This window comes from Dermacentor albipictus, chromosome 5 (assembly GCF_038994185.2).
Source record: "Dermacentor albipictus isolate Rhodes 1998 colony chromosome 5, USDA_Dalb.pri_finalv2, whole genome shotgun sequence".
Lineage (NCBI taxonomy): Eukaryota > Metazoa > Arthropoda > Arachnida > Ixodida > Ixodidae > Dermacentor > Dermacentor albipictus.
In genome coordinates this window covers 154,509,643-154,531,072 of record NC_091825.1, presented here as the reverse complement: position 1 = coordinate 154,531,072, position 21,430 = coordinate 154,509,643, and the positions used below count along the sequence as shown (strand labels likewise).

The following is a 21,430-nucleotide window of genomic DNA, read 5'->3' as shown; positions in this document are numbered from 1 at the left end:
TGCGTCACGTCCGGCCAACATCGACGGTCGACTGGCACACGCGCATTGCACGTCTGATGTAACGCGTGCGCAGCGCTAATCGCGAGCCATGCGTGAGTCCGGCACGCGGCGACCACGAGCGCAATGCTTTATTACAACCGAGCGCGCGTTCGAGAACGAAAGGATGGCGAGACAGAACATATAGAAAGAAGGACAAAGAGAAAAAGCGAGGCAAAACAAAAACTGCCAGAAAGCTTCTTGCGACGAAGCTAAACGCACGAACGTCATTCACATTTAGAGCACACCTTTTACACGTTCTACATACAATAGATACTACCTCCATACCCTGAGGCTGTAGACGTCACGGATCACTAGGCAGGTTTTGCGCCTCTTCGGAGCTTCCTTGCGTGATGCTTGACACTTAGGTACCTGCGTGATGACCAATAATTATGTCGAGTAAAGATAAACCCAGCTCGGGAAACCGGCGACTGACTTTACTCGGCTAAGTCCTCCTGCAACATTAATGAGCGCCCCGTAGTCCCGTTTTATTTCGTCATCATTTGCATGTGATTTCATACGTACTCCGATGCATGTAAGGCCCTTCGGGCCAGAAAAGGCCTAGCTTTCGTCCCTTCGTATTCTACCATAGTTTTCTTCGGTTCTTTTTTCTAAGAGTACTTTTTTTTCACCTGCATCTGCCATTTCTATACCATCTGTACCGTGCTCTTACATTCAACAGTGGTCATTATAAAATAGTTATGAATACCCTTGAATTGTGTTCAAACCATTGGTCTATGCAACCATGGGATGAACTCAAGCCTTAAAGGCACGATACAGTTGGTTTACCATAGAGAAAGTCACGAGTTTAGAGTGTAAGTTGGTCTGCTTAGGTGACGAACACCGGTGCACTGACACGTAAACAGGAAGCGGAACTTGCGAGCTAGCAACTATTTATTCGTTCGCTTGACGCTCGTCATACATATATGCATACTACAGATTGTGAAATGCATACACAGGTGCATGCAGCCATAGAGATATGGCGGCACAATAATCGGCATGCAATCGCAAATGAAATCCCGCATGGCGCATGAAACACGTGCGACAAAGATGTAGCGCAAGTTATCATCCTCCGCGAAACACTTCATTTAAGAATACCATTGTGACTCCCTATATAAACCCACCGAAGGTGCACTGACACACGCGCGGTCACATTGCTCAGTCACTAGCAGACGAAAAAGGCGAGTCTGCAGTGCTTGACATCGAAGACAGACAATGACTTCTTGGGTGCATTAGTGTACAATGTGGCTTCCTGTTTAGACCGCAGTTCCTTCGGGATCAGCCCACACGTTTAGACTGAACTATTTCCTGGATCGACCCATATATTTTGCTTAGTAAAGACAACATTCCAGTTACGGTTCTAGGCGGGCGCAGTTTGAACAAGTCCGCTTTGGTTTAACTACCACGTGTTTGCACTAATTACTCATTAGTGTTGTTCCGTACATAACTCTACGTTAACGCGGTGCATCTTTCTTGTTTCAAGCTTCATTTCGAGGCTTTTTTCGTTGTCCTACGTACACCGTAAAGACTCGAATTGCCTAAATTGACGAGACGAACGTTGCCAGATTCCCAGATCTCCTGAACCCACAGTCGATCAGAAGTCTCCAAAGATGGCATTGTCTTGAAAAACGCTAAAATCATTCCTGTCTGTTTTGGATGTCTCGATGTTCCGTTGTTCTCACGTGCTTTATTCCATGCTGCCCAATTCACTTCAATATTCCCTGTGATGCTGCGCATGATTATACTGAGTGGTAATTTTCAAGTTTTCCGGAATTTCTTTTTAATTGCCTGTGGCATTTAGCATAATTCTTGTCCTTGAGCTGGATTATCCGAGGAGACTGGCATTACTAGCACGAGGCTTCGAAACACTTCTTCAAATAATTAACAAAAATGGCTAATTAACTTTCTAAGTATATATGGCACGTATTGCAATCTACGAATTGTAGCCGGTGAGTTTGCAAGACGTATTCACTTGAAATTGATGTCCAGGATAACACCCGTTTCGGGATATTATTTCTCAAAGGTGGGACGAAATACAGGAACGTTCAGGTTATTTTTGCGCTTCAATGCATGAAAATTCGTTTTGTTAAATAAATACAGCGGAACAACGATGCATTTTTACGGCAAGTTTAGGGGCGCCTATCTCCAAACTGGTGCCATTCTGGAAGTTCGCTCCAAGCGGACACGTCTTGCAAACTCACCGGCTTCAATTCGTAAATTGTAATATGTGCCGTAAATCAATTAATTCAGAAGGCAATTAGTGAGTTTTTTATTTAGTTGAATATGTGTTCTGATTTCTCGTTAAAGCAACGTTCGCCTTTCTGAATATTCCAGCTCAAGGACTAGAACTATGTTATCTACAACTGGGTATTTTGGAAAATTCCGGTGTGCTTAAAGATGATCCCGGCCACGGCGGCCGCGTTTCGATGGTGGCCAAATGCGAAAACACCCGTGTACTTAGATTTAGGTGCACGTTAAAGAACCCCGGGTGGTCGAAATCTCCGGAGTCCTCCACTACGGCGTGCCTCATAATCAGAAAGTGGTTTTGGCCCGTAAAACCCCATAATTTAAAGATGATCCCCTCCTCCCGATAACGTGCTTCGCCCCAACCGCGCACCGTCTGGCCCGTGCCCTGTGTCACGTAGCATCTGTCGACGTACTACAGCGCAGACCGACGATGCGGCTGACCACCGCGGCCGAAGACGGCGGGGGCCTCTCCCCCTTCCGTTTCCACTTCCGTTTCCAGGGCCGCGGTGCAGACGCCGAAATTGGGTTAAGCGAATGTGCCTGTGCGTGTTCGTACGTGTGCGGCGCGAGGGAGCGTCAGCGCGAGGTCGTGTTATGCGCTTGGCCGCAAGTGCGCGCGATTGCCGAAACATCAGGAAGGCGTCCGCGCGCTCGGCGCACCGACATCGCCACCGGCAGCCGCTTTAATGGGCCTCTGACCCGGGCGCTGTGCAAGCGGCGTCTTCGGCTGCGCGTGTCACGCCGCATCGTCTGCAGAGCGCGTATGCACTACCCGGTGCCCGCGCACAGACGCGCTCCTTACAGCGGCCTGACAAATATTTTTTGCGATTTAGTACGCAGGATTTTATCCCCTGTCGTGCAGTGTGAACCACAATCATAGCAGAGACAAATCTTTAAGAAGGTGTTAACGGTGCGATAATCAGATTTGGCGACTCTTCAATTTTGCTGGTTTCTAAAAAAAAAAAAAGACGATATTAATGCGTCTCCATATATACATTTTATATCTGCTTTTAATGTTTGCGTAGTTTTAAGCGCGTCTGTCAAATAACAAAAAATTTAAGAAAGCCAGAATGATCGGTACCGTCTAAATGCGCCAACGCCTTTTTAAACGCAGATAATAATGCAGTAAGATACCGTAGCTTGTCGACGCCGGTACAGGCATACTCTGGGCTGTTACGTTTCTGACAGACCCAGGGCACAGCGCTCTTAATTATATTGCAATGTGAGCGTAAAGGTAGTACATGTGTATGTTGAGCCATTTATTTTTGCAGGGAGGGCAGTGTGCACATTACTGAAAATTTGTGTGTGCAAATTTCGCAAGAGGGCACAAGCCAAGAGAATTAGCGCATGAGTGAAAATGTTAGTAGGTTATCCAGACACGCGTATGCAGGAGCTCTCTGAGACATATAACGGACGGCGTCACAAGAAGTAAAATATAGAGTCAACGGTGTAGGATATGAGGAGGCTGGTTTTATGGAGTGTCAAGCATCGAGCACTTATTGCTTGGGTTCGCGATTCTTATAAATCTTGTATATGCATAGACAAGGACAGAAGTTAGGTGGGCGATCATGTCATGAACTTCTTCACATCAGTGATGCGTCGAATAAACCGATTTTTGGGGTCACTGTACCAGCGAGTTATGATGATCCAATTGTTCGTACGTCCAAGGTGGCACGAACGCACACACAAAAAGTAGAAGTAATGAAGGCTACACGTGAAACTTTTTTAGTTGCCAAAGTGACATAAAACAACACTTGCATACAAGTAACATTAATATAACGCGCCTCGCTACCCGATACCCTGAATGCCACAGGCTTTACCTCGACACCTGATTCTCGCAAAGAACAGGCACGGCGGTGACGTCCGCAAGAACTGGCCAACCTTATGGCGTGCAAGCCATACAGGCTGCTTCCTCGGTGCTTCTTCCTCTTGTTCTTCTTCTTCTTTTTTAATGCACTCTCGTCACCGACTTCTCATCCCGAAAGGGCTGCATATATCCGCGCCGAGAAGAGCAGATGGCGGGCGCAACGCTTGTCGTTTGCATATGCACGTGTGCCTGCAAACATACAAATACACGCACGTGGGCACAAAGAAGACAACCCTGATCCTTCCGCGCATGTGCTGCTGGAGGCAGAGAGAAAACCGGGGGCACAGCAACAAGAGCAGAATCTGGGTGAATCTCGTTCTGGCGAAACGCGTTCGCCCAGAACAGCAAGGCGTCGGAAGCGAGAGGAGCAGCTCTGGCACTGCCGCGGAAAATGCAGATTCCGCTCGATGTAGGAAGTTGGGCGAAGAATCAACCTGGAACCCACGCTACTGCACTCTTGTTTTAGGCAACTCGGGCAGGAGCGAAGGACGTTCTCCTTCTTCTTCTTCTTCTAGCTTGTATTTTACGGCCAAGTATATGTGTATGCGATCTTCTATGCTCCGATGCAGAAGGCGACACTTCGGGGGTTTTATTCTCACTCTGCAAGTGCGCCTTCTTCTCTACCAGCACTTCCTCTCCTCCTTCCCCTCTCAACTTTACACGCTTCAACTCAAAGAACCTTCTTGGTTGTCTTGAGACGCACACACGCGCATATATTGTTGTTTTGTTTGTTTTTTTTCTTCTGGCGAGCCGCTTTCCGAGGCCCCCAAATAGCCGATCAAACTTCTCCTCACTATTTCCTTTGATACTTCATCCCGCTTAAGTCTTCTGTTCAGCTGCGTCCGATAGGTGGATACAAAAACAAGATAACCGGCTTCAAAGACTGTGCCCTTTTATTTTGCGGCGCCTTCTTCTCTTCCATATTTCTCGTTTTCTTATTGAGATTCTTTCTCAGTCAACATCCATATGACGTTAACGTGCCGAAAGGACCGCAGTTGCAGCTTACAACTAGCACCGAACTTCAAGTCCCAATTTCCCCATCGCTGTACGAGCACAGCGCGCTGCCTACTTTAAAGGGCACGTGTTTTACATACGCTGTGAGTGTTACGCAACACGCTACGTTGCTGGGGAGCTGCATTTCACGGTCTTTATTTATTTTTGTACCGCGCGCCTTTTTCAAGGTAGAATCAGGGAATAAGAAAAGCGTGAATACTCAAGCTGCCTGCAAAGGCAAAAACGTTTTACTTCTAACGTTTACGTAACGCGGCTTTTCGCTGATCCAATCGCGGACGGAGCGGTCGTAAATGCCGCTTCTTTACATGCGTACGCGCGCTCTGCGATCGCGTGGTATCGCCTTAGTGTAGGCGAAAGAAAATGCCAGATGAGATTATTAGGAACAAGACTACCTGCAAAAAAAAAGAAATACATTCAGCTGGCTATCATTATCTTCTTTCTTTCTTTCTTTCTTGCTCCCTTGCTTTTTTCATTTCTTTATTTGTTCTTTTGTTTTGTTTTTTAATATTTCAATTTGCCCTGGGTTGCTTGCAGCAGCGTAGCTTTTGGGGTTTGTTGGCGCATAATTTGGATAGCAATGAATAGCGCGCAGAGGACGGGACGGTAAAATTCAGATACATCACTTTTATACGCCCGAAGAAGAACCTATCACTTGTGCAACCGGTACCAGAGTCTCAGAAAATCTAGCTCTTTATCGAAGAGGAAAATAGAAGGTGTGCTCACACATGTGCGTCTTGCTCTGTTTATTGTTTCAGCTTCAACGATTTCTCGAGTTGCCCTATCTTTGCTCCTTCCTATGACAACACATTTATTAAGGAACGGCTTGCACGTTTTTGACTCGCAGGAGAGGATGTGATGAGCAAGTGTCCCCCCTCGCCCGTACCTGATATTGCGAGCATTGCGAGCATAGCGAGGTGCTCGTTCAAGCGCCTGCCACTTTGCCCTACATAGTGGTTCCCGCATGACAAGGACATTCGGGACACGACACCGTCATCGCAAGTGACGTAAGGTTTCTGATGCCTGACCATGCATCCTCGCACTTTGTGGTTGTCAGCGTTTCCTATCTTGCACAATGTGGCAGGTTTCGTCGGGGCCGAGAACACGGCGGTTGCATTCGCCCGTTGTCCAATTCTTTTCAGATTGTGGGAAATCTTATACATGTAAGGTGATACAACAAGCAGCCTTCAACAGGCTGCTTACAGCCTGATAAAGAGCTTTACAAATTAGTGCGTTAAATGTTATCTCCTGTTGTGCAGTGTGAATACTAATCAGGAGACAAAGTTTTATATTTCCGTTTGCTTTGTGTTGCTTATATGCATCCTGCATGGCATATCAGCCATGGTACGATGAATACGCTTTCTAATGGAGAGGAAGTTTTTTGAGCAAGAATAGACAATGTCATTTCATTTCTCTCTCTCTTTCTTTCTTTCTTTCTTGCTTGCTTGATGCTTTTCTCTGTACTGGCATCATCAGCGACGTGAAGCATGTATAAAATTAAGGTTCCTGTTTGAAACATTGCCGACTAAAAGACAAAAGTAAATGACATATGCAAAATCTCTAGATATTCTGACCAGGCCCTCTATTTTTCTTTTTCTTTTTTTTTCACTCAAGGTGCCAAAGGCACGTCAGATGCGTTCAGCTTGAATTTTTCTTTTCTGAAGCGATAGTTTCGAAAAGATTTCGGTTCGTAGATAGCCTCAAGAAGCTCACAAACCAAATTCATAGTAGATAAGGCAAAAATTCCTCCGAGAACAAAGAAAAAAATATTGTGAAATGGAAGGTATAAATCCAGACGTATCATAGCGTTGTACCTGTATATGCCACAACCAGACATCATGCGCTGGTCGCATACGTTGCCTTACGAGCCGGTCGTCCGTGTTCAAACGCGACCAGACGTAATAACATCCAACTCTGAAACAAAAGTCGTCTCCAAAATCGAACCTACGTTAGGAGAACGGAAGGAAAGCAACTATTTGTTGAACACGCACAAAACAACAGCATACGATATCACTATCGCGGCGAGGCAGGGAAAGCACCGACGTCATACCGAATCAAAACAAGGACAAACAAGCACGAAACACGGAGTCACGCATATCATCCGGTATTTCCGGGTCGAGCTCGATTATTCCTCAGTGTTTTGGGTCCGTTCCGGTCGTGTTGCTTCCTGACCGGCAACGCAGGTAACAGAAGTGAAGAAGTAAACATACAGGAAAACAGAGGCAGGCAACAACTTGCCCTGTTTACTTTCTTACGTCCTATAAGAAACCGGCTTCTCTGCCCGTCCTTTATTCCTCGCGCGCCAAAACGAGCACCATGTTCGTTTCTGCGCCAAGTGCTGCCATCTATAAGCACACAGGAGAATCGCAATCTTCAAAGCCTAGGAACCGGTTGCATGAATGGAAGTGTTCAGGGAGCAGGGGGCTCGCCAAGGGGGCACGGGGTGCGAGACCTTGCTGTTTGAGCCAAGGCAAATATTTGTTTTCTCAGGCACAGCTTAGGAGCTGCTCTAGTTATAGAAGCGAAATGGCTATGATGAACATTCTCGGGGTCTTTAGCGTGAGCTCAATAGAACAAATGATGACCCTTGGTAAGAAAATCGCTGGGGGAAAATGTCGTTCAGCATGCTGATACGGAGAGCGCCATGCACATGTAAATTGTATAGCGAAATGGTTACTTCGCTCTAAGTTATGTCTGAAGGCTAATGAACCGTTTCATGCCATTAGCTCGCGCTGTGAATGTGGCTTTGCGAAGAGTCCCATGGAGCTGATTGTATGGGAATGCATCATGCAATACTTGGGTATATTATTATTATTATTTGTTTTGAACACATATACACATATACACAGGTATTAGGAAAGGGAAAGCGAGGGGCAGGCTGGCAACTGCCACCGGAAGGGGCACAACGCCTGCCTACTCTTCTGAAGGGAGGTGACAGCAACACAGAAATAGAGGATAGGAAGGAGGGGAGGAAAACGGAAAGAGGAAAGGAGAGCAACAGGACACTGCAACAGGACAAATCTAAAGACTGAAGTAGAACTCAGCATCCGGAATTAAAGTGACGCCGCGTCAAACAGCCTCCACAATTATCAACCACATCCATGGCTAGTTCGCTATGCGGCTAATTGTGTTCTCCACGATGAGACGCCAAGTAAAGCTGCACGTAAACACCGTTTCACCGTTAGTCGGTTCACAATATACACTATAAGGTGTTTGAACCCGCCACGTCCCATCTTCGAAGGAAGAAGCCTTAGAACACAGTACAGATCACACACAGTAGGGCCGGTCACTGAAGGTCACGCTACTACAGAATGTTCAATGTTCAATGTTCATGCTACAAACGTGAACCTAAGTTAGTTACTTCTATAAAGGTTAGTAGGGCGCGATGGGCCTGATCACGTTTAGATGCACAGCCACTGGGGTATAAACATTCCTCGAGTGTCGCACACCGCAGGCCAAGGAGATGATAGTTTCTCACTAGCGACATGCGCTGCGCACTGAAAGCGGGACACTCAAGTATAAGGTGCTGAAGTGTCTCGTAACAGCCACAAGACGTACACAATGGACTTTCCGCACGCCCTTGTCTGTATAAACGTTCGTGCACGTTCACGCAACCAACCCTTAGCTTGAGCAGTTGTGCTCTAGCGCGACGAGGCAAGCCTCGACCACGAACACGGGGTGGGAACGTTCCATTTGCGACGCGCTGATCTGGATGCTGCTTGAGTAGGTGGCGACGAATCAGCAGACGAGCGTCATCAAGCTTGCACAAAATTTCTGGGCAGTCACAGTTGTTATGGACGCAACTTGAAGCGAGCCGATCAGCCTCTTCATTTCCGGTGATTCCTACGTGTGAAGGTATCCATTGAGCAACGAGAGATACCCCACGTGATGTAATTTTGCTCGCAGAGTCATTAATACTGCGCACAAGTGGACAATCAAGCTCACTGGGTTGTAACCTGCTAAGGGCAGCACGAGAGTCCGTAAAGATGACGACCTTTGATGTAATTAACTCCTCTAGCACGTATTTCAATGCAACATTAATCGCTGCTAGTTCCGCAGTTGTTGACGAAGTTGGATGAGGTATCTGAAAGATACGTCGTACTTGAGTTGAAGGGCAGTAAAAAGCTGCAGAGGCGCCTTGACCGTCGTTGTGTACAGATGCATCTGTGAAAACTTGAAGATGATCTGGAAACTTTTCGAACAAGTGTGATTGAGCCAATTGGAATATTGCCGAAACAGCCATATCAGACTTCTTGTGCATGCCAGGGATTGTGAGGAAAATGGGGAATACATGTGTCGTGATACCTTTTGGAGGCGGAGACGTATCTGAAGCAGCATGATCAGAAATGGTAGTGATATCCATAAATAATGCCGCCATTTTTCCCATGCGAGATAATGGGCGGTGAATCAGACGATCAAGGAGCGCTTGACCATTCGATGCGCGGTGCAGACGCTCAATATGATATAGAGCTCTCTGATCTGCTTGCAGCCTCAGGGGTAACTGATGCGCTTCAGTAAGTAATGCAATATACTGCGCCTCACGAGGTAAGCCAAGCATTAGTCGAAGGGCAACGCGATGATCTCGCTCCAGTTGGGCCATCAAACTAGGTGGTATGTTCAAAAGTGGTAATGCGTACAGTATGCCTGAGAGTACAGATGACTGGTACACCTGAAGAGCCGTTGTTTGGTCGCAACCAGCACCTCGAGCAGTCAAGGCGGCCACATACTTAAGAAGGGAGTGCGATTTGCGGCGTACAGATTTAACGGCAGGACGCCAAGAGATGCGATCATCCACAATTAACCCCAAATAACGGTGTTGTCGCACCCAGTTTATAGGCGTTTCGTCAAGATACAGTCGGCTCATTGTTCGACGAGCGCGTTGTTTAGGGTGATATGCTATTGCAGCCGACTTAGCAGGTGATATGAGCAGGCCAACTTCACCCAAGTACTCCGAAGTAGCGTTGAGAGCTCTTTGCAAGCTTGCACGAAGCCGCGGACCAAGGTGCGAAGGGCCGCTTATCCACAGAGCAATATCATCTGCGTAGACAGCTATGCTCACAGGGAAGTCAGTGTCTCGAGGCAAACGACTTGGAAGCGCGGCGAGTACCGCGTTAAACAAAAGTGGCGATAATACGCTGCCCTGTGGAACACCGCACTTCACATTTCGGCATTCACTGGTTACTCCTCCGGCACGCACTTTCATGCGGCGCTCCGATAGAAAATTATGCACAAACTGGAGTAGACGACCCGAAATTCCCGCAATTGCAAGTGCGAAAATAATCGCCTTATGCGGAACTGAATCGAAAGCTTGCTGTATGTCAAGGAAGAGCATGTAGGCGGAATGCTTGTTTTCTTTAGCAAATTCGAGTGCTGAGACAAGGTCTGATATGCTGTCCAGAGCCGAACGGCGGCGACGAAAGCCACTCATGACATCAGGGAAAAAATTCAGCTCCTCTAGCCTGACATCTAAGCGAAACAAGACCATTCGCTCCATTAACTTGACGATGTTTGAAGTTAGGGATATTGGTCGGTAGGACTTGAGGTGTCTTGCCGGACGCCCGGGCTTTAAAATTGGTATTACAACGGACGATTTCCACTCAGCAGGGATTACACCGGTTCTCCATACTTCATTGTACTCGTCCAATATACGGTCATGGAAACTCTTATCAACGTTCCGCAATGCTTGGTACGTCACACCATCTGCGCCTGGAGCAGTGCGGCGTTTGGAGAGGCTCAGCGCGTGTCGCAGCTCCTCAAGAGTGAAATCTGCCTCGTCCATCTGGCAAGCTGGACTGTAGGAAGCGGTTACGGTGCTGTGAGTTGTCAAAGAAGGAATATCGCTAATTGTGGTGTCTCTGGATGCAGGTGAGACGAAAATGTCTGCAAATGCCTCTGCTATTACCTTTGGTGACTGGCCAGTCGCTATGCTCAATGTAGCCGTTGGATTCTTGCAGATTTCAGGAGTGCGGAGAGCCTTCAGTATGCGCCATACATTTCCAAAACCACTTCCAGTATGCAACGAACTACACAAAGCTTCCCAGCTCTTGCGACGAAGCTGTTTTGTATGCCGCCGTATGGCTGCATCAAGGCGATTGTACATAGTCCAGTCGGTGCGTCGTTTAGAGCGCTGTGCCCGTCTATAAGCGCGCCGTCGACATGCGCGGAGCCGCAAAAGCTTGAGATCGGGGTTTGGTTTGCCGATATGCCGTCTTCGTTGTACTGTAGCTTTTTGTAAGCACTCACTCATAAATTCAAATAGGCTGTCTTGAGATGGTGCCTCTGAGATGAGCTGTCGGAACTTGTCCCAGTTAGTAACCGTATAAACGACATCCTGGCGACCCGCAGTATGTGTTGGTGTTAACCAAATGGGTAGGTGATCTGAGCCCCACGGGTCGGGTTCACATGACCAGGCTAAGCACACATCTCTCGTTGTTATCGCAAGGTCTATAGTGGAATGCTCCTTTCCTCTACCAATAAATGTAGGTGAACCGTCATTCAGTATTTGTAGATCGTTCTTGATAATGAACTCGTTAATCTCTTCCCCACGATTGTCTTGGGGACGGCTACACCATCGTGGATGGTGGGCATTAAAGTCTCCGCATAACACAAATGATGCACCACACCGAGACACTAAGCCCTCAAGTAGCGAGGTATCGGAAGAACGTGTAGGCCTGTTGTATATGCTTGCCACCGTCGTACACACACCTCTGAGGCTCACAGTAACAGCTACACACTCAAACTCATCGTCACAGAGGCCGTCTGTGTCAATAACCGCGAAGTCCAAGTCAGCACGAACGTACACTGATGCTTTTGAAGCATTGCGCGTATGCGCCGCCTCCACACACTGGAAAGAGCCACAAGCTGGTTCCGCGCATCGAGTGTTACTGTGGGCACCCACGAAGCCTGGCAATCGATATTCGTCTTTCCTTACGTTAGTTTCCTGAAGCGCTATAACGTCCGGAGGAGTCTTCATAGCGACTAGTCGAAGGGCTAAATCAGCGTGCCGCGGTCGCATCGACCTGACATTCCATTGCAGCACAAAGGGGCGAGGCTGCTGACAACTGTTAGAATTATTTCCGGTAAAACGTCTAGCGAAGGCCGTCGAGGACAGGAACGAGTGCCTCCAAAAGTTGCTCTGCTGCTGACGCTGCTGGTGTCTGGCGACCGGCGATTAGAGATCTGATGACGTTGACAAGCATCTTTAGAACATTGACAAGTTGTACATCGTCGTTGGCTGATACCGGTTTAGGTACTGTGTTTGCAGTGCTTTCTACTGTGGTCGAAGTCTTTGTAGATACTTGTTCCGGCGGTTTCGATGGAAGCGCTGGCCACGATGTGTCTGAGAGGCAAAAGGTCCGCCCCCCTACTTTCTGATGTGTTGTTTCTTTGTCACTCTTTGAACGCGCTGCTTTTCCAGTCGCTGGGGCAGCACTACGGCGACGGGAGCTCTCATCTCCTGCTGCCTTCTTTATGGCTTTCTCTTTTAGTGCCTTTAGTTCATTCTTCAATGAGGGACATCCTTTATCCGTTGCCAAATGTTCACCATTACAGTTAGGGCACCGATATGCCTGACTGACACAGGAATCTACATGGTGATTCCCACCGCATTTGGCACAGACCAGATCTCTGGTGCAAAAGCCCTGAACATGACCAATCTTGAAACATTTATGGCATTGCAAAGGCCGAGGTATGAAAGGTCGAACAGGGTAGCGCACAAGTCCAGCCTTTATATGACTAGGCAGCTTTCCAGAGGCGAAAAGTATCTTCACGCACTTTGACGTGCCCAGCCTGCGGACGCTAATTATTTTGCATGGTGGCGTGCAAACGATCATGTTCTTAAAAACGTCGTCATTTAGATCCAAGTCCACGTCAGATACGACACCAGCCACTATATTTGTACCCTGTGGTATGTAGGGACGCGTGTGGACCCCACAGATTTCAGACAAACCAAGTAGTGTTTGCACCATCTTATCATCAGTCGTGTCAACGGCAATGACATTTTTCCATGGGTTCACGCGAACCTCTTGGATTAGTCCAGGGGCAAGTTTGAAGAAGAAATCATTAAGTTTCTGTCGAGAGATAGCATTCAGGCTTACCATCGCGTCGATGGGAATGAAAGCTACAGTCGTAGTCTTGATGGTGCTGTATATGATAGTCCCTTCACTTGAGGACGACGCCGGAGACGTCCGTCGTGGGCGGCGGTGTTTGACAGGTATGAAACCATCCGAATCTTCCGATCTTGAGTCAGAAAGCTCGGAATCAGTAGCGTCGGATCCTACTGCCGAACTGAGCCGCTTCCGAGCCGCAGGCGGTCTATGCTGATCGCCAGACGCGTCCAAGACCATATCTTCCATGGCAAGCTCCGCGGGGAGGATCTCCCAGCAGAGTAGAAGACTTCCGGGTTCAGCACAAACGTCGTTGCCTGTTACTGATGCACGAAAATATTGTGAACAGAGAAAACTGCAGCACCAGAAGAAAACCAGCAACCGAGCACAGCATACAGGTATACGCTCAGCATTAGCCTTCCAGCAATTAACGAAATAATGATAAGAAGCTTTCATGAGTGCGTGGTCGATATTTATCTTCTTTTTTATTGAACGGGCAAGTACAACGACATAATGCAGTGAAACAAATAAAACAGCAAACACAATGACGCGCATACAGTCGTGACAGACTAATTGATGGCTGCAATTTGATGACAGCTCGCACCGACGATCTAAACCTTTCACAAAAATTATTTCACGTTAAAATGATAATGTCAGTTTGGATTGATACAGCGCTGCCAAAGCGAAATTTCACCATTCGCCTCGGCATCCAAATTCATCCGCAGTGAGCTTCGACGCAGGTTGCATATATATAATAGTCAGTGCCAAAACACGCACACCTAGGAAAGTCTCCTAGGAATGGATTTTTCAAGGAATTTTCCTCAATCATAATTTGTTTTGTGTTTTCGCAAATGTCTGTGCCAAGCAAATTTAGGTTCAGCGGTAATTAACAACAAAATTTCGAATAGGGAATCTCTTACTCAGTTCCAAATTCGTACCTTACGTCAATTAAACAAACACCAATGGCTTATCATGATCTCTCAGAAGCTGTAGATATCAATCGCTGCCATCTCCTCACCCCCCCCCCCCCCCCCTGCCCGCCTCCTCCCAATTTTGCTGACGTTTTCCTTCCCATGCCTTTTCAACTCACAAACGCGCGAATTATTTGCACTCGTTGCTCAGCTATACGAGGGAAAAGTGAAAGCAACTTTCATGTCTGGTGAACCTGGGAAACTGGTAAAGTGCAAATAATTGTTACGCATGTCAGTGTTAATATCTTCGTCAGGTACTATTGACATGCCTAGTTGAAATATAAGGTGCCAAAACTACTTCATGATGCGATTACCAGCACGCGAAACACATTATGTGTCGTCCATTAAATGTTCCCAGACATTGCAGTTTCGCCTACGAAACCCCTATATCCCCATTAAGATTAATGTAGCGGAAGCTTATCGTATGACCTTTTAAGCTTACCGCATCGTGTGTAAGCGCGGGATGTCTCCCAAAACTGATTAAGTGAATGATTGTCTGTGGCAATAAGGGAAAAACTAGAAGTGCGGAGCATATCCACATGCTTGCGCTACTGTGCCAAATAGTCCGAGGGTACTTATTCTAGACATCCTCGAACTCCGCCATTATGCCGAATTCGCCATCTTGTCAGCTCTGATTGGTCCAGATGGCTGCTGCGGCCTCCCTGATTGGCTCAAGATGCCGCCATTACAGAATGTGGCAACTTGAAGGAATTCGACGATGTTCAGAATAATACCCCGGCAGCGTTTGACGGCTATTTTGGTTTCTTGAAGCCGATACTTGAATCAGCGCAATTTTCACGTGCGAGGGTTTCGCATTTGTCCAAACGTAGAGGAAGATAAAAGCAGAAAAAGAAGGTAAATATAACGCGTACTTTGTCTTGTTCTGATGTTGTATATAAGGTGTCAATATTTTCTCTTGCCCAACTTAATTATGACCCGGTTGAGAACATGGGACTTTTTTCCAGAGCGCTCTTATATTTTCGCTTGCCTTGTCTCCGTAGCTTTCCCTTCATTGTACAGAAAGTCGCTCACGAGTAGCCTCGCATATATACGGCTAGATGTGCATACACATAAATAATGACGCATTTACAAAATTCCACGCAGCGTATGCGCAAATGCGATATGCTTCTGTCGCCTTAATTTATATATATATATATATATATATATATATATATATATATATATATATATATATATATATATATATATATATATAAGGTTCCTGTCATAACAACAGGTTCCTCCTTGTGCAGTGAAAACGCTGGCTGGTGTGAAATGACAGCCATTGCACGGCCTCTTTCCCATTCAGTGATACTTGGGCGCGTGGTTGTACTCCCAGTAGTGCTCGCCGTATCCGCCGTACTTGTCTCCCCAGCGCTGCTTAGTGCGAAAGTGGGGTCCGTGGCGCGTCTCGTGGCGCTCCTGGAAGTGGTGCGGATTGCCCTTGCGGTAGCCGAACTCGTACGTGTTGTAGCCGGGAACACGAGCGTACCTGCGGGCGGGTGCGAGAATTGGCGCCACCCACACCGACAACATGTCTGCCGCAAATGGGCGGAAAGGATGCGAAAGAATTCGTTTCGCTGCAGGACCTTTCACCTGCAGCAGTGACAACGAAAATGTTTTAGCCTGACGTACACGTAACTGTTATTGATTGCCGACTCTGCATTTACGCAGTGACACAAGGTTGCGGCAGCTGTATACACGCTAAAAAAACTTTTACACTCTTTGGGGCTTATCTCGTCTCCAACTTGACAATAATCGTTGCGTGTCTTTCCTTCCTGTCACGCCATGACGCGCTGACACACCATGACGCGCTGACACACGCATGCCTTTCGTGACCTGAAAGTACCGGACACGCAGCCTTAGAGAAAGGAAACACGCAGTTTCGACTGTTGTATGAGGACACGATAAGCCCCAATGGGCGCAAATATTTCTTGCAGTGCTATACAGTATAGAGAGCCTTCAGGCTGGTGGTGGTAATGCATTCCGTATAAGTGTCCAAGCACATGTCTGAGTATTCTGGAGGCAAGGTGGATACATGTTATTGTTTGAATGATTGGGAAAATAGTGATGTGCAAGATGTGAATTCTATAAAGCCCTCTTAGCTCGTAACAAAAACTAATCGAACCTCGCACAACCTTAGCTTTCTCTCTCTCTCTAGGAGCACACCTAAGCTGTCGTAATTCGCTTTAGGCGAGTATTCCCATATATACTAAATGGTTTCCATGGATTTCTGTCTATAGTTACTGCGGCATAAACAGATCGCACGGAATTTCTGTAACACCCAGATTATTGCGGTTCCTGTGAAGTGCCGCGTTAGTGTCCTATTTCCGTACAGTGTTACTGTAATAAAACGATGGTAATTGCCTCTGCAAGTGTGACAGGAACTGTGCTCCATCACATTTTGGTTAGTCAGCATTGACCAAACATGAAAATATGTAGAACTTATTTATGTATCTACCAAATCAATCTTATTACATTCGGTTGGAGTTCGCTTTAACATCTAGCATTGCAGCAAAACGAGGAGCAGAAACTTGGCATTAAATCGAGACAGCATGAACAGCAGGATGCTGAAAACCATCATGTTGCGTTTAAAGAACGTGCAGTCGTCACCATTTTGGATGGCGGGTCATTGAGCATTACAAATTTGTTTATTTCTTGATCTGCTTGTCTTTTTATATATTTTGTTTAGCAAGACGTTACTAAGTTAGAGTGTGCGCAATTCGACATTTCGAATACGAGTCGGATAGTTTTTGCTATTCTGTTCGTATTTGATTCGAGAATTCATTATTCGAAGTGACAGAATATTCGTTTTTGTTCGAATAACCATACTTATTGCAGTCTACAAAAGCAGGTGATGACTGTTCCAAATTATTCTGATGCGGTGATGCACCATTTGGTGAGCGAACGCATGAGTATAGCTAATTTCTGCTCAGTAATCTTCAGCTATTAAATAAGGATGCCTCGCTTTGGGCAGTTTACAAATTTGTGTTCTCGAGTTAGGCAAAGCAATTTATTATTGCTTTGCATATATAACTTCAGGAACCTGCCGGATGAAACATTCTTGTTTAATTGTATTGCGTGATGTCGTATTGTTCTGCATGCTTCGCCAATCCTCCGTCTGCTGCTCAGTGTTGCTGTGACCAGGTCTACTCAAGCTATCCTAAACAGCTTTTTTTTTTTACCTGGTCAGCCGCAGCATTGCGTTTGTTGGTGTTTCCTGAAAATAAATGCAAATTCAATTCAATTCAATATTTCAGCAAAGTCAGCATGTTCGCATCTATTTAAAACGACATGTGGTGCTCCGGTATTACATGTTGTTTCAACAAATTTATAGCATCGTATATTGCGCCACTTGACGTGCTGTTCCTGTGTTTTATTGCGGTCGTTGCGATGGTGCAGCATATACGATCACATTTCAGTTGTTTGTCATTTACATACTGTTCGATTGACCGAACGTGCAGTTCTGAACGACATTACATGTATTGTATCAAATAATGTATATATGCATGCCCCCTTTTCTCTTCTTCTTTTTTTTTCTAACAAACTCCACGCAACTCGTGCACTTCAATTTTTTTTTAAGGAATGAGAAAATATTCGCCATCTGATTTGATATTCGAATATTCAAATATTTGTATTTGATTGGAAAGCTTATCTGGCCGAACAAACATGTTAGTAACTTTACATACTCTTTGGTATCGCACTTTAATACTTCCTGTGTGTTTCGGCATTTAATTACTATAATATGGGTGTTTTATCTGTTCTTGCTGCGATTGTCGCCAATGTGTAAGTGGGGCGCGTCTCTCCGCAAGCCAACATCTGTGAGTTCTTCTACCACGCTCCTTGTATTGGGCAAGGCGCAAAATGAAGTGCAAGTGGGAGACACCAGCACTATGTGGGGTCGTTGAGCAGTATAGCAAAAATAGCAAATGTCCACCTCCGAAGATCGTGTGATACACTCCAAGAGTACAAGACAACAAAAGCAATAACAGTACAAATAAGTATACAATCTTTCATATATCACAACTTCCAATTATTTCTGCGACAAATTCAAGCCTATACAGCTTATATTCAAATCAACGTCTTTTTCTGCGCCAGTGCGCCTGCGCAAACATTATACGTATCCTACGTAATCTCAAAGTCATAAATTTAATTCCAGCTGTCTGAACGCATCTTTGAACGTGCAGAATTCCGGTTGATGATTACACTGACAAATCCAAGCGCCGCTACAGTAAACGCCGACATCATAACGAAAAACCGATAACCACTTTAAGTGCAACGCCGAATGAGAAACCTGCGAGAGAGAGTGCCCGGAAGCTTGCAAAAAATGTGATAAGCCTGAGCGACGGCCCTCCTTCCGGCCTCTTTTGCTCGCAGGAGTCAGTCGTTTTCTCCGACTTGTTTAAAGGCGCAGTTAATGAGTCATAATCAACGTGAACTCACTGGAAGTATCCTCCTCCGTGTCCCCCGCCGTGGCCGCCACCATGGCCAGTCGCTGCCGCCGAAGGTTCCGTCTTAAGTGCGACCGCCGTCGACACCGCCTGGACCCCGGTCGGCTCAGCCACGTACGTGACGCCCGAAGCCGCAGGCCGCCGTAGTACTGCTCCCGGGTGGACGAAGTTGGCGGCTTCTGACGAGCTCGCGTACCGCTTGGACGCGGGCGCCTCGTGACGCTTGGTGACGGCCGCTTCTTTCTTTGAGTCCGAGGCCACTCGTATGGACTGCGTCACGACGGCCTCGCCCTTCCAGTCGTTCGCTGCGAGCAGCACTCTGGCCTTGCTTCTCTGGCCGACGCTGCTGTGGACAGCGCCCAGAGTCACGACCAACGCCAGCGCCTGGCACCAGCAATGACGACATCAGCAACAGCAGATAGCAAGGCGTAGAACCTCCAGACCCCCAAGCTGGAGGTTCCCCAAGCTGAATCCCGGTCTCGCTCGGCAACAACGCCTCCTCACCAGCCATGCCCTAACCGGCACTCTCCTGACCGTAGCCCATGTGCACCTTATAACCGTGGCGTGCTCGATGGAAGCGCACCACTAGCACTGAGCCGCCCCTGTAGCGAATACCCCGCGTTCTCTCAATACTTTTTGGCGCTGCCCACTAGTGAGAGTCAGCCGCTGCAACCTCATACAATGACCAAAGCTATACCTGTGGCTATGCCTTGCGGTCGTTATCTGCGGCGCACTGAGGCGCACGGTGAAGGCCTGGACTGGAGGCTCCCACAATCCACAGTGACCAGGATCGATCCAATAAAATGTTTATTTTTCTATCTCTCTCTTCTAAACCGGCATTAGTGTTGGACAGTATAACACTGCACCCGGCATGAGAACATCGCGCCACCCGATTGCGCAACATTCAAGCACTTTTTTTTTTATTACGACAAAGTAAAGTTACCCCCCAACTGTGCTTGCGTGGCTTCCTCTCTTCCCTATAGGTCATTATTTGAAATTTGACGCCTTGGTTGTATCCTCCTCAGTACTTCATTTGTCGATGTTCCTGTCGCACCAATAGAATAACGCACAACTGAAACAATTGAAATTACGAGCCTATTTACGTCGTATTTGCAAGCCTGTAGTTATTTCATACGTCTTTCAAATATCCCTTAAACCACGCCCCTTATTTGCCACCAGCGCCCATGTCGCTTTGCATAGATCGTTCTCCCAATTTCGCTCACCCTCGTGCCTGTATATACTGTCACTTTTCGTCAGCTATCGATTGCAACGGCCTTCCCTCGCCGCTATCACCAATCTCCAGTCCATCCGCCATCATTGACGCAGTCATGGTGTAATCATTTTCATGAATTATCTTCTATTTAATTCCCTCCCCTTAAGCAATGCCCATCGGTAAGGACGCTTAAGGAAACAAAGTTAAATCAAAACTTATGCCACAGCTCCAGAAACTGCGTGGGCTGCTAGGTTATCAGAGGGAATTCACAAACGAACCTCCGTCGCTCCGTGCCAGAGAATAGTCTGGCATGGAGCCACGGAGGTTCGTTTGTGAATTTCCTCTCAGAACCTGAGCACCCCCGCAGTTTCTGGAGCTGTGGACGCCTCTTTCGTCTGTGGTGGTAGCTGTTGCTTAGCTGTGTCACACAAGTTCAATCCTGTAGCCCCACAGTCTGTCTATAGCTTAATTCTTGCTATATTAGTGGTACTAATTAAAACGTCAAGTGCGACAAGATTTTATCAGGGTATTTATAAAGCATTTTGAAGGTACCACGAGTCCGCATACTGGCGCAGGTTGCCTTACATACAAACATTTCGCTTACGCTGACTTACTCAAATTATAGTACACTACAATATTCTAGTACACTAGCACAGTATAGCCGAATGATGTTTCGTCACGTCCTAAAATTAGTGTGTTTGACGGCTGGCGCACGATGTAAAAATAACTCACGATATGCTTAAAACTTCAGGACAACGCTGAAGGAGCTATAACCTATTACTCAGCCGTTGCAAAATTATATATAGATGCCATGTACCAACCTCTCACCGTTTTTGAGCTGCACGCGTGCTCGGTGTCTTATATGAAACTCCTGACGAATAGAATGCGTGCGAGCACTTACTTTCCTTTTACAGCCGACTTGAATCGAGCCTTCCATGGTGCCGCCGTCTTGAGCTGTTAACACGGAAGTCTAAACGGAAGGTAACTGCTTTCTAAAATGTCGCGTTGCGGCAACCAATCTGTAACCTATTATGCAGCGAAGTAGTCATAAGGAGGGTAAAAAAAGTTTCATGGATACGTATAAGTTGCGTCGTTGAGCCTAGCAAATGGGAGGTGTCAGTATTGTCAGCTCACATTGTTCGGTGTTGTCTATATATTCGCGAAAAACTAATAAGCTTTACCCTTTCGGTTTATTCGTTTATTTCCTCAATTTATTTTTATAGCAGACATCCACTTTACAATGCCCACGCGCCGGTACGCAGAAAGGAATGGGTTATTTTAAGTGGACACGTAGAACTATATCTGACTCATCATGGAGGACTACCGCAGCTCGGCCGAAAAGGAATTGGAGACAAACTGAATTACCTGAACCATCGTCATAGCTTCTGCCAGGTGGGCCACTGTGCGTCGGGTGTCTACGCGGCCGAGCTACGAACTGGCTGTGAAGTGGCTAAAGAGGGCCTCTGCAGTGGCCTTTCTTTTATACGGCAGCCCCGGGTTTCCACGTGCGTGGGTGCCGCGGCTGACGG

The 21,430-nt window shown here is 46.8% G+C and overlaps 1 protein-coding gene across 2 annotated transcripts; it reads right to left on the bottom strand.

Annotated features, from left to right (window-relative positions):
• Positions 1-341: 341 nt before the first annotated feature.
• LOC135902381 (uncharacterized) lies at positions 342-21,430 on the bottom strand. 2 transcript variants are annotated; one of them, XM_070539757.1, is made up of 4 exons: positions 21,267-21,430; positions 18,681-19,072; positions 15,601-15,729; positions 342-408 (listed from the first exon to the last, which is right to left on the bottom strand). In XM_070539757.1, the coding sequence occupies exons 1-4, from the start codon at positions 21,279-21,281 to the stop codon at positions 351-353; spliced, it is 594 nt and encodes a 197-aa protein (XP_070395858.1). In that variant the 5' UTR covers positions 21,282-21,430; the 3' UTR covers positions 342-350. The 2 variants fall into 2 exon arrangements, with proteins under 2 accessions (XP_070395858.1, XP_065288463.1); XM_065432391.2 differs by lacking the exon at positions 342-408 and having other exon boundaries at positions 15,493-15,729.